Here is a 14,479-nt window from a genome sequence, read left to right as displayed (position 1 = left end):
CACCAGACCCGGCTGGAGTCAACCTCATGCTTTTACCGTGAAAAACCACGCTCAGTTTCCTGTGTTGTTGATGTTACTTTTAGTGCACATGTGTTTGTCATTAACAGAGAGAGGGGCGGGGAGGGGCTGTTTCTATAACAACAAACCAAACTACACTCAAAAAAGAGAGAATTTAAGACTCCATTGTCTCCTGCTAGTTTAGGAAACATCACACATCACGTTTGTATATGCAAAGAAGTAGACAACACAGAACAACAGAATAATATATGTATTCTTTATTGTCATTTTTAGAGGAAATGTAAACAAAGAGAAAGATTATAAACGACCACACACAAGTCATCTACAGTCTGCAGGTTTTGTAGTGCAGTTTTGGCTGAGGGCATAAAAATAACTCCCAAATTGTGCTTTTATTTTGCTGATTAGTCTGGGAGGAGGAGGCAGCATGAGTGGAGGGGTCAGCTGGGGTCTTGTTACGGTCAGCTCTCTAAAAGTAGTGAAAATGTTAATGAGGGCTGGCAGGTTGGGAGCGGAGAGGCTGGATGTTGTAGGAGAAGAATGTCAGGGATCCTCAGCAGCTTGTTTTCCTCTGGTCACAGCTGGGTCAAGTTTAATCTGAAAACGTTGTATTTCTCTGCTTTCTGTGTTGAACTTTATGTTTCCACGAAACGTTGTGCAACAGGATTTGTGGCACATTTTCTCTCATATGTGGGCTGTGTCAGAGGTTTTAACCAATCAGAGCTGCAAATCCAAAAGTAACTTCCCCGATTATTAATATGACATAAAAATATTTACATCGTGGAGTTAACGTATAAGAATTTGAGATTTAAACGGTCCTTTTGACTTCCTGTTTGGCTGTATTTCCTTTTTAGGAGGAAGCAGGAAGTGCATCACTGATTTGGGTTCAGGTGAGACTTTTTTTTACATTTATTTTCTTTCTTCATGGCTTCACTTTACTGTAATTTAACACATGAACACTAAAGATGTTACTGATTTAAATGTATTGTATTTTTTGTTGAACAAAGTGGTGAAATGTCACGTGTAGTCCTCTCCTCTTTGTCCCTGATGTTCATGTGTTGTTGATGTGTTTTTGATTTGTTTTGTTTCTAGTCTTCAGACCACTCAACAATTCTGCACTACATGTCACATTGGCTATGCCTTTGGGAGCAACTTGAGGTTCAGTGTCTCGCCCAAGGACAATTTGACATGTAGACTGCAGCAGCCGGGGGTTGAACCATCTATCATCCTACTGAAAGATATCTTGTTTTTAACATGTTGTTAAATTTATGTTAATATGCTGCTAACATCATGTCGTTTAAGCGTTGTTCCCATGTTGTTAATGTGTTATTGGGTTGTTAATATGGTGTGTAAATATTGTTAATGTGTTGCTAACATGATGTTAAATTTATGTTCATATGTTGCTTACATCATGTCATTTAAGCGTTGTTACCATGTTGTTAATGTGTTGTTAATATGGTGTTTAAGTATTGTTAATGTGTTATTTAAGCGTTGTTAACATCTTTTCATAATGTGCTGTTACCATGTTGTTAATGTGTCTGTCTATGTGTAAATGTTGTCTAATTGTGACGTAAAAGTGTTAAATTAATATGTTGTTTATGTGCTGATAATATGTGGTTTAAGGGCTGTTTATATGTTATAATGTCATTTTAAGATGTTGTTAGTGTGTTGATAATGTGTTCTTAACATTTTGTTGGTGTGTTGTTAATGTACCGTAAACATGTTAACTTTTTGTCATTGTGTTGTTAATGGGCTGTTAATAAATGTAAATAGATACTTATAATATAAATATGTGTTGTTAATGTGTTGTTGGTGTGTTGATAATTGTTTGGTTTTCTAGTTGTGTTTAAAATACGGTTGTTAACATGTTGTTAGTGTGTTGTTATTTTGTTTGTAACATGTTGTAGTTGAATAAATATTTATTAAATATCAATATGTTGTTACAATGTTGTTACATCCTGTCGTTAAACTGTTAACTTTTATTGATATGTTATTAGTGGGCTGCAAATGTGTTGTTATAGTGTTGTTATCAATTTAATTCTAACATAATGTTAGTGTGTTGGTATTGTGTTGTTATTGTGCTGTTAACTTGTAGTAAATTTGTCATAATGAGTTGTTGATGTATCACGAATATATTATTAATGTGTTGTTACATGCTTGTAACATTTTGTTAAATATTTGTCAATATGTTGTTCCCATCTTGTTAAAACATGTTGATTTATCATGTTAATGTGTTGTTACCAAATTGTTAATGTTTTCTTAATATGTTGTTGGTGTGTTATTAACATGTTGTTAGCTCATATTTATAATGTGTTGTTAACTTGTTCTTAGTGTTTAAGTGTTGTTAACTGGTCTTAATGTAATCTTAATAAGATGTTAAATTGTTGTAAATTTGTCGTTAATTTGTTATCCTTTTTCGAGTTATTTGTTTATGAGTTGTTAACATTGTATTGTAAATATCTTTCAATGTGTTGTTAACATCTTGTCAAAACATGCTCTTAAAGTGTTGCTTACTTTTGTTAATGTGTTTTATTGGAGAGCTGTTAATGTGTTGTTAAAACATATGGATAATGTGTTGTTACCTTGTGTTAATGAGTTGTTAACTTGTGTTAATGTGTTGTTAGTGTGTTGTCAGAAATCTTGTTTGTTTAGTGTGACAGACTGCAGTAAATCTGCAGTAAACTGATCAGATTATCACAGCATCACGCTTCTCTCTCTCCGTCAGTGTGAGTCTGTGTCTCTCACTGTCTCTCTCTCTTTCTCTCTCTCTGTCAGTGTCTCTCGCCCTGCAACCCAGCAGATGGTCTCTCTCTCTCTCTGTGGATCTGTTTCTGTTTCAGTGACCATCTGATCACATAATGCATCTGTAGACGGAAGAATACGTTAATTTTGGACTTGTTCTTTCATTATCTGGAGCCTGAAGACAGTAAGGTGAGTAACTTCATTATTAATATGAGAGCTTGATAACATGTTCATCAGTGAGAGTTGTTCAGATTAAACAGTGAGCAGCTGAAGTGTAAAAAACGGTTTCATGTTCATGTTTCCATTTGAACCAGGAGCTCAAAGTAAAGGACAAAAAAAAGTACCTTTATCGACGGATTAAAGGTTAAAACGCTTCAGACACAAGACAGAACTTTAGACTGTAGAAGTGACTATGATAGCAGGTATCATCTCTCTGTAAAGTGAAACATATGATTGAAAGCTCCAGGACGCTACTAAAAACATTTTTACTTCATAATTTAAACATGACCTTTCCCTCTTTACACACATATTTGATGAAATACACAAGTAAAAATTACCAAATGAGATGTTCTATATATGTTTTGTTATTGTTTATATTTATCTGATTATTTTTTCCATTATATGTTTTGGTGCTACATAAATGTTTTAAAGTGAACCGTGGGAGATATAATCTATGATCCTCCTGCTGATCTCTGATGTTTGAACTCTAAACCTGTTACTGAGGTCAAAGGCTGAAAACTGGGTTAAAGGGTCGAAACAGTAGCTTAAATAAAATCCACCATATTTTTGATATTTTATAGTGAGATGAAGAAGGAACTCGTTTTAGTGTTTTGAAGCTGTACGTGTGACAGTGAGGTGTTTATAGAGACTCTGAGTGACGATCAGTCAGACTAAAGTGAATCTGACAGAAACAGACGCTGAACACCTCCTGACCAGCTGTTCAGCTTTACCACACAAGTCACCACAAAGTCTTAACAAGTCTTTAAAAACAAGTCTGTGCCAACAGGCCTGTACTACAAAGTGACTACAACATACCCAGAAAGTCTTCGTCATTTAGCTTCACTAAGGCGAACAAAAACATTCTAAGCAGCCACATGATGCTGCCGATCAACTCCATAAGTCAACTCAGGGTTTTCCCGATCTATCCATGAGCACATTCACATAAAAGGTTTGGTGTTTTCAGCACAAACAATCACAAACATGGACAAGTCCACGGCAGCAGAGCGGCATATTTTACAAATCCAGGCTAAAAGCAACACAGGCACAGCTGCCAAATGTGGCAGGGCAGCTGGCAAAAAGTCACACGCTGAAAATGTGTTGAAGCTGAAAAGTTAAAGCTTGTGTTATCATTGCCCCATCGTTGGGGCAGGAGTAGATCTGACTACATCTACATGTGTATTCCATTAAATTAGTGATGCAGATAGATATATTATTATGACAGTTTATGATCTCGGTGCTGCCAGAATTCGGATCATATAAAAAAAAAATGAACATAATTCAAGTATTATCTTACTTTCATATTTTTCTATTACAACAAGTTCAATTCTTTAGGGCCTGTGTCCACTAATGAGGCTTTTTGCACTGGCAGCGGCTATTTTCTATACAAAAGCAATGTAGTTCAGTGTTTTCAGCTGAGTGCAAAAACCCCCCCAATTCTTTGCCAACAGGTCTTTACCAACAATTCTTTACCAACAGGTCTTTGCCAACAAGTCTTTAACCACAAGTCTTTACCAACAAGTCTTTACCAACAAGTCTTTGCCAACAAGTCTTTAACCACAAGTCTTTACCAACAAGTCTTTACCAACAAGTCTTTGCCAACAAGTCTTTACCAACAGGTCTTTGCCAACAAGTCTTTAACCACAAGTCTTTACCAACAAGTCTTTGCCAACAAGTTTTTACCAACAGGTCTTTGCCAACAAGTCTTTAACCACAAGTCTTTACCAACAAGTCTTTACCAACAAGTCTTTGCCAACAAGTCTTTACCATCAGGTCTTTACCAACAAGTCTTTGTCAACATGTCTTTGCCAACAGGTCTTTGTAAACAAGTCTTTGCCAACAAGTCTTTGCCAACAGGTCTTTACCAACAAGTCTTTGTCAACATTTCTTTGCCAACAGGTCTTTGTAAACAAGTCTTTGCCAACAAGTCCTTGCCAACAGGTCTTTACCAACAAGTCTTTGCCAACAAGTCTTTACCAACAAGTCTTTACCAACAAGTCTTTGCCAACAGGTCTTTGTAAACAAGTCTTTGCCAACAAGTCTTTACCAACAAGTCTTTGCCAACAGGTCTTTGTAAACAAGTCTTTGCCAACAAGTCTTTGCCAACAGGTCTTTACCAACAAGTCTTTGCCAAAAAGTCTTTACCGACAAGTCTTTGTCAACAAGTCAGATAGTTTTAGAACTTGAAAAGGCACTAAGTATCTTGCAGTTTGTTTTGACAATTCCTTGGGGAGTTTCTGGAGATTCTCGTTGAGATTGTAGGTGTGATTAAGGAGATTCTAGGTCTTCCAGAGCTTTTATTTAATGAGATTAGGGGTGATTTATCATAGGCCCCCAAAACCATCCCAAATACCTCTAGAATTTACATCCTCTATGGGTTATTTAGGAAGTTGTAAGGGTCTACAAGAATACTCTAAATATCTACAAGAATACATGCAAAACCAATTGTAAAAGGCAGGTCCTTAAGAAAGTTTAATGGTTCTTGAGAATATTTAAGAGTCACAAGAGAATCTGTGGGTGGTCCTTGACTAGGCTCCAAGTCAGATGCAGATTATTGACAGGTGTAAAACATTTTGTGTAAAGTTTCACAGTCCTGGAGGTGGCATGACCTGTGTGTGTTTGTATTTCAGGATGATGCTGAATGACAGGTGGACCATCATGAACAACAGCAGCTCAGAGTTGGACAGCAAACGACCAAATACACACAAGGTACATGCCATGCTAGCTTTTAGCCTCTTAGCTCACCAGTTACCCCATGCCCAGTCTGAGTCAATGATTTCACCATCACTATCTTCTACCTGCCACCGACCACCACCTCCCCGCAATCACACAACTTAATTCACCATCATCAACCATCAATATCACACCCAACCCCAACCATTCTCCAATCATCACTCCACAAACTCGCACATCCTCCCTCTGTCACCCCCTCCATCCTCCCTTGCATTACCCCAAAATCCTCCAACAGCATCACCCCACAGCATCACCCCATCAACATACATCAGTCACCCCATCATCTGCCCCATTATTACTTCACATTCACCCTAAAATATTCCCTATCACTACATATATCAATTCCAATCCATCATCACCAATACCATCTCCCCCAAAATCCACCCACCATCTCCCAGCTCCAACTATCATCCACCATCACCATTTGTGACCATTCCCCCACCAACACCCCACTATCTCCCATTATCACCCAATTGAGATCCAATTATCAATCCCACCATCTCCCGCACTACAACCCCAGAATCATCCAACCACCAACCATCTCATAAGAGATTAATTAATTTATAAAAGCTTAATGAATTTTACCTTTTCTGAGTTTTACAAGTGTGCCATTTTATTGATTTGTGATTGTATATTTTAAAGCTTACAGAATTAGAAAGAAAGATAAAGATAAAAAGGCTTGAATTTGTAGTTGAGCAGCCTTTTTGGGGTCAACAAGATCTTTTCAGTCGACAACAGTTGATGTTAGTCTTAATGGTCTTTTTTTACATGTGCTTAAAATGTAAAATGGTAATCCTCTTTGCAGCTGTCTGGTAGCTTATTGATGTATAAGGAGCAAAAGTCTCAGGGGGAACCTTGCTAATATCAAACCGTTAATATTGACCCATTCCTCTCAGGATACCAGATATGATTTAGACATTCAAAGAGCTGAAAGTTGTGTTGAGATGTAGCTTTTCATAGGATGGCATCTCTAAGATGGTTTTAACAGAAAATAGTCAACTTATTCCTAGTTTCTAAAAGGCCAGAATAGTTTCCAAGACCACAGGTCAGCAGAGGGGGAGTTGGTTAACAGTCACAGTAAAAGCTGATCCCATTTCCATAGTTGAGTGTAGATGACTGTCAGCCCAAGTCGTCCTAAGCAGGTTTAACATCTAAGGTCTCTTGCTTGGATATCTCAGCATGTCTGTCTGACTGTCTGATGTATACATGATGGTAACTTTGTTGCTCCTGTGATGTTGGCCTCCGCTTGATGCTTATCCAATGTTTGCCAAACGTTGGTTTAGGATGATATTTTGGCAGGGGTGTTTGATGTTTGGTCATCTCCAATACCGAGGCTGTGTTCAACATCAATAATGAAGCGAGCACCCTTTATGTATGTATCTAACATTCCCTTTATGGTTGGATGTATGGATTTCCTTTGAATTGGATTGTAATGGTGGAAAGACACTCCCCAAAACTTACACCCGACGAGATGTAATGGTAAGAAGTGGTTTTAGATTGGGGTGTGGGGCCTATCAACCTCCAACCCCCTACCGTCTTCCCCAACAATCATATCGAGGATGAGGACACAGTGACCTTCCTCATATCTATACATAAAACTAACACTTGTGTCATCTTTAAATCATGTTTTTTCAATGGTTCTCCATTGTTTGAGCTCTCTTGATGACCTCGTCTTTTCTTCTGCAAGGATTTAATGGAATCGACAGCAGGCTTTCTAAAAATTCTCCTTAAATTGTCGTGTGTATGGAACCAATCAGCAAGCAGCCAAGAGACTGATAGACCTACAGACTAACAGACCTACAGAGAGTTAATTCGTGTTAATCTGGAGTTAAACTGTCAGATCAAAGTGTCTCTAATCTGCAGCAGCTGTCGCCTTCACTGACATCATGGAGGATCTACAGATTAAACATACAGAGACGTGATTTTCTCTGCAGGGGGCATGTTACCCCACAATCCCCACCCATAACCCCACCCTTGAGTCAGGCTACGGACCGGCTGCAGTGACCCTCTTATTAGCTTATGCCGATTATAAATAATAAAACCAACATTTTCCGTTAGAATATTGTAAATAATTACCTTCATCATAATAGGTTAAGTCGCGTCATAGTTCATTTTCGATGAGCAGGACTCATTACGGTGCTGTTCTTGAGTATTTAGTTTTTTGCTGTTTCATACTTCTACATCTATCTGCCAGCTGCCATCACTGATTACTGAACAGATTAAGATCCAAACATATGATGAGCTGATAAATATGAAGCATTATAACAGATTAAACAGAGTGAAACAGTAAAATGCTGCTTACACACTGAGAATAATTTAATATACGTGTTAGCATAACCCACCAAGCACCAATCAGGATTTTAATGTCGATTTGTAGTTGGAAACTGGGTCATATTCAGTCGTCTAACGCCTCTTTTCGCCCTCTTTTCAACCAACTAATGGGGTCATATTCAATTTACTCTATATATAATTGATCGTAACTGCAATTTCTCTAGTTTTCTGTTGTTATTTCGAGGTAAATAGCCTAAAAATTCATTTCCATAGACTACAGACATGAAGTCACAAGTCAAACTTATTAGCAAGCCAGTATCATACACACAGTCGGCAGCATGTCGCCTCACAGCTTGATGTTTACTGGTTCGATTCCAGGTTTGGATGTAGTGGGCCTTTCTGTGTGGAGTTTGTCTGGTTTGACTGGTGATCAGCCCAGGGTGTTCTTCGCCTCTCGCCCAACGATGAGCTGGGATAGGCTCCAGCCCCCATAGCAACACTGAACGGGATAAGCTGTATAGATAATGGATGGATGATCCCTGCCACAAAAGGCTACAAGCTAGCATGCTAATGTTATAAGCTTGCTAGCCTGCACAATTAGCAGCATAAAATAAAAGTAATTTCTGTTTTGCTTTATTGAAATAGGCCTTTACAAGTACTTGGAAAGTACACAGTTAGCATCATGCCTTGTATTTGTCTCATCTGCTCCTACAGCCCAATGCCCAAGGCCTAGTGTATGTTCTACCAGGGTCAAGTTGCATTGATTAACAAGTTTGAATGCAGGAGTTTAACTTGTAATGGAGTACTTGTACACACAGTATGGTTCTTTTATATTTATCTTAAACTCATCTTATCACATGACTGAATCGATGAGGCATCAGCTCATTTGTGTGTGTGTGTGTGTGTGTGTTTTTTCAGAGATGCTGCAACTTCCTGTCATGGGCCGTTGGCGTGTTGGTTGTCGTTGCAGCCCTCGTCACAGCAACAGTCAGCATCCTATACGTAAACCAGTATCCTCTGCCCTTTGTCAGCAGGTAAACACACCTGTCGTCTGTCTGTCTGTTAGACCAACCTGTCTGTAGGCCGACTATCTGTCTTTCTTGACCTGTCTTTCCTTCTGTCTTCCCTACCTCTCTTTATGAACTACCTGTCTGTCTGTCTGTCTGTCTCTCTGTCTGTATGACTGATGGTCTGTCTGACCCACTTGTCTCTCTGTCTTCTCTGTCTGTCTGTTCATTTGCCCACCTGTTTGTCTTCCTGTCTGTCTGTCTGTCTGATCTACCTGTCTCTCTGACTGTCTGTCTGTCTGTCCCTGTTATCACAGTAACAGGGGCGGAGTCTCCTCCTCCTCACCTGTGATCTCGACCAATTCCAAAGACTCTGGCGCCCTGGTTACCGTCTCCCGGGTAGCAGACGGAGAGCCAATCAGCATCTTCCTGGACCCCAACTGTCCGGATTACAGCGCCAACTTCCTGCGCTGGGAGGCGCTGCAGAGCTCTCTGCTGCGAGTGCTGTCCAGTCACAACGCAGACGACTGGCCGGACACAGGATTGGTCCAGAGGTTGTCGGAAGAACTGAAGGTTCTGTCAGGCCACGCCCACAACCTGAGGCTGGAAGCTGATTCGCTGAAAAGAGGTCAAGGTGTTCTGGACCAACGATTAGATGGGCTGCAGAGTGAGCAGAGCCGCATCATACAGGTGAGACAGTTTTAGTTTAAGTAAATAAAATGTAAAAACATAAAATAAACTTGCAGAGACGCATCACACAGATTTGTTCGTTTTAAAAAAAACGTGTTTAATGAAATAAATATTTTAACCTGATCAAATCAAACTGTCTAATTCAATTTTAAACTGTCTCTCTCTCTCTTACCTGTACAGGTGTTGTCTGACAGCCACTCAGGTGTGTTGAAATTAGTCGCTGGTTTCAGTGATTCTCTGCTCAGCCTGCAGAGGGAGACAGAGAGTCTGAGGAGGCTCAGCGGTGACCTGCAGAAGGACAACAAGTTCAGAGGTAAGACATACTGTAACACAAAACACACAGATAATACACACAGGTAACACACAGTGACACACACACGGGTAACACATTCAGGTTACAAACACACATGAAATCACATACAGGTAACAAATGACACAAACTGCTTAAACACATATATAACATGCACAGTAACACAAAACGTTATACATTCAACGTTACACACAGTAACACACACACACATGTTATACATTCAACGTTACACACAGTAACACACACACGTTATACATTCAACGTTACACACAGTAACACACACACATGTTATACATTTAACGTTAAACACAGTTACACACACGTTATACATTCAACATTACACACACTAACAAACAAACATGTTATACATTCAACGTTACACACACTAACAAACAAACATGTTATACATTCAACGTTACACACAGTAACACACACACGTTATACATTCAACATTACACACACTAACACACACACATGTTATACATTTAACGTTAAACACAGTTACACACACACATTATACATTCAACATTACACACACTAACAAACAAACATGTTATACATTCAACGTTACACACACTAACAAACAAACATGTTATACATTCAACGTTACACACAGTAACACACACATGTTATACATTCAACGTTACACACAGTAACACACACACATGTTATACATTTAACGTTAAACACAGTTACACACAGACACATGTTATACATTCAACATTACACACAGTAACAAAAAAACATGTTATACATTCAACGTTACACACAGTAACACACACACACATGTTATACATTCAACATTACACACAGTAACACACACACACATGTTATACATTCAACATTACACACAGTAACACACACACATGTTATACATTTAACGTTAAACACAGTTACACACAGACACATGTTATACATTCAACATTACACACAGTAACAAAAAAACATGTTATACATTCAACGTTACACACAGTAACACACACACACATGTTATACATTCAACGTTACACACAGTAACACACACACACATGTTATACATTCAACATTACACACAGTAACACACACACACATGTTATACATTCAACATTACACACAGTAACACACACACATGTTATACATTCAATGTTACGCACAGTAATACACAAAGGTGACATATACACAAATAACACTCTGAAACACACACAGAAAAAAAATACAAAAACAGGTGACACACAGGTAACACCATTAGGTAACATACAATAACACACACAGGTAACACCATTAAGTAACACACACAATTACACTATCAGGTAACACATAGTAACACACGCAGGTAACAGCATCAGGTAACATACATCAGTAACACAGTTTGGTAACACATTCAGTAACACTCATAGGTAACACACACAGGTTACACCATCAGGTAACACACACAGTTACACTATCAGGTAACACACACAGTTAACACCAATAGGTGACACACACAGATAACACAAACAGTAACACACATGGGTAACACCATCAGGTAACACCATCTGAAAATAGTTTTGTATTTTAATTACAACCTCTGTCTGTCTCTGCCTATCTGTCTGTCTGTCTGTCTGTCTGTCTCTGTCTGTCTGTCTGTCTCTGCCTGTCTGCCTGGATGTGTCTCAGGCTCAGCTGCCAGACCCAGAGACTGTGCTGACGTCCTGGCGTCCGGCAACACTCAGGATGGAGTTTATTCTGTGTTTCCAACTCACGACCCCGACGGCTTTATGGCTTACTGTGACATGACTACTGACGGAGGAGGCTGGACGGTAAGTGACACACACGCACACACACACACACACACACGCTGCAACAGCATCCTCTGGTGGTCATTTGTTGAACTTTGGGGGGTAAGGAGCTTATTACAGTAAGATGATAACTAGTTTGTTGGTCTGAGCTGGTTAGTGATCTGTTACAGTGTCCATGGTTCCACTGCTGATGAAGCTAACTAGCTTAGCGAGCAAGCATACAAACAGGCAGCTGTCAGGTTGTCCAGGTTTAACCGGCTGGCTCTATGGCTGATCTTTAAGACTGAAAAGAGTTTTGTTTTATTTCATCTTTTATTGTTGGTAGACTTCTTTATTGTTTTGTATAACAGTTGTTTTAAATTTGTGTGTGTGTTTGTCTGCAGGTGATCCAGAGGAGGGAGGACGGCTCTGTGAATTTTTTCCGAGGCTGGGAGGCTTACAGAGATGGTTTTGGAAAAACTACAGGGGAGCACTGGCTAGGTCTGTCACATAAACACACACACATATACACACACACACACACACACACACACACACACACATTCAATTTCTAAAACTGAACTAAAAGTGCTGTCAGCCACCTCCAGGCTACAGAGTTCAATACAGACCATGGATTGTTTGTAAGAAGTGGATGAACATAGAAGAAGTTTGATTGTATAGAGGAAATGAAGCTACTATCACAGGATTTATAATCTCAGTAAACATTTTGCTAACAAGCCTCAATAACAAGTTTCAGGTCTTCTTCAATACATCATGATGTTAATTTTGTACATTATAGACGATAAAGTAGGGTATACCTTAGGGAACAGATACCTGTGATTGAACATCTAAGTGGTTAATCCTCTGTAGAGTTGTGAGGAGATGAGGACAGTAGACTGAAGAGGGAACCAAGGTGTTGGACTGACAAGCCCATTGTTCCTACATAAGGTCATCTTTGAGGGACTTTTGACGTGTGTAAAAGATAGTTTTCACTTTGCGATGACCTCAGTGGGGAATTAACTCTGTTACTCTGGGGCCAGAGCAGAGAGGATCATTACTTGGGCCTTTGACCATCAGGTTCGGTTAGACTCAGTCCAAAGAGCCTCCAACTGAAAGGATATACCAAGAGTCCAGGGTTAATGTCTGTATTGGATAATTCTGCTTCTCACGATTTACGTCTAGTTCAGTGAATACAGGAAGTAGTGTGTCCTTTGTGTTGCAAGACTGGCTGACTTTCATAAGAATACAGCAGATGCCACATGGGTCCTAAGCACATGGCTCTCAAATGTTACTCAGGAGAACCACTGAATGGCAGCTTCTGTGGGTTGACCTCTCTATCTGACTCTCCCTGTCTTTCTCTCCATGTCCGTCTGTCTCTTAGGCCTCCAGAGGATCTACTCCCTCACCAGGTCAGGTGGTTATGAGTTACGGATCGACATGGCCGACTTTGATAACGCCACAGCATTTGCGAATTACGGTGACTTCTCTGTCGGTCGAGACTCTGTGAACCCTGAAGAGGACGGATACCCACTGGTCGTGGACCAGTTCTCTGGAACCGCAGGTACGAATACTACCACTACTGTTGTTCTACCACATTACTATGTACCACGACAGAGTACTTAAAAGATTTCTTCTGTCTAGGTGACTCCCTTCTGAAGCACTCTGGGATGCAATTTACCACCAAAGACCGAGATCAGGATCAGTCAGAGAACAACTGTGCAGCCTACTACCAGGGGGCGTGGTGGTACCGTAACTGCCACACCTCCAACCTGAACGGGCAGTACCTGAGTGGAGGCCATGCCTCTTACGCTGACGGTGTGGAGTGGTCTAGCTGGACGGGCTGGCAGTACTCGCTTAGGTTCACCGAGATGAAGATACGACCTAATACTAAATCAGACTCTTGATCATGTGATCCAAAACCTGGCCCCTGATCTTTACTGCTGCCCTTAAACCCTGTCCTAAACCTGACCCCTGACCTTTACTCCTGCCCTTAACCCATCATCCAAAATACTTATGATCCCCAAATTTCCTCCTGCCCTCAAACCATCGTCCCCTGACCTTTGACCCCTGTTTCTCAGCAACTCTCTGCTGCAACTTCAGGAAATAACGGCCGTTTGTGTGTTTTATTAAATGTGATTGGTTCTTTGTATCTTAAAGTGGAGATGTAATGAAAAATGCCTTTTTAAACCTTTTAGAACACATCCCTATGCACCTATTTAACAATGAACGACAAATAAAATGCAAAAAATCAATTTAAATGTAGTATTGTATAATAAATAAATCATGTTTACTTTATATATACGGAGCCAGATTCTTAAAATGTCGTTTGATCTTTAAAGAATCAAATCAGTTACTTCACTTTTGTTTCACGATGGATGTGTGTGCAGATCAATAACTTTTCATACTGATGTCAGAGTTGATGTGAATGTAGAGCTAATGGTTCATTAAAGAGTGTCTGACTGACTTAAGCTTTACCTCCCTCTGTTCACCGTCTGTTGTTGTAAATGTCTGATCACAGTTAACATCACTGATCCCTGACAAGATATTTGGGCTCATATTTACTTGCTTAAAGTAAATTTATGCCTTAAAGGTAGGGTACGTGTTTCTGGAGAATGTTCGTTGTTATTTTAACTAAACAGCCAAACAATGATCCCTTAACGGATTCGAAGCCCAAAATTGTCGTTCCTGGTGTGTTTTTGCTTCAGATCATTATGAACAATACTTGGCTACAATTTGAATTAACCTTGAAACCAATAAAA

At 39.6% G+C, this 14,479-nt stretch overlaps 1 protein-coding gene across 1 annotated transcript; it reads left to right on the top strand.

Moving 5' to 3' along the window:
* Positions 1 to 5,604: 5,604 nt before the first annotated feature.
* fibcd1a (fibrinogen C domain containing 1a) lies at positions 5,605 to 13,893 on the top strand. The gene is made up of 8 exons (XM_069683235.1): positions 5,605 to 5,682; positions 8,896 to 9,011; positions 9,308 to 9,674; positions 9,855 to 9,987; positions 11,626 to 11,762; positions 12,125 to 12,221; positions 13,102 to 13,281; positions 13,362 to 13,893. Exons 1-8 carry the CDS (start codon positions 5,605 to 5,607, stop codon positions 13,622 to 13,624), a joined length of 1,371 nt encoding a protein of 456 aa, XP_069539336.1. The 3' UTR covers positions 13,625 to 13,893.
* Positions 13,894 to 14,479: the final 586 nt, after the last annotated feature.

This window comes from Semicossyphus pulcher, unplaced genomic scaffold, assembly GCF_022749685.1.
Source record: "Semicossyphus pulcher isolate SPU_LCO1_2020_fin unplaced genomic scaffold, fSemPul1.0.p SCAF_6, whole genome shotgun sequence".
In the NCBI taxonomy this organism is placed as follows: Eukaryota; Metazoa; Chordata; class Actinopteri; order Labriformes; family Labridae; genus Semicossyphus; species Semicossyphus pulcher.
The sequence above is the reverse complement of the archived record's forward strand: the minus strand, read 5'-3'. Positions and strand labels throughout refer to the sequence as shown.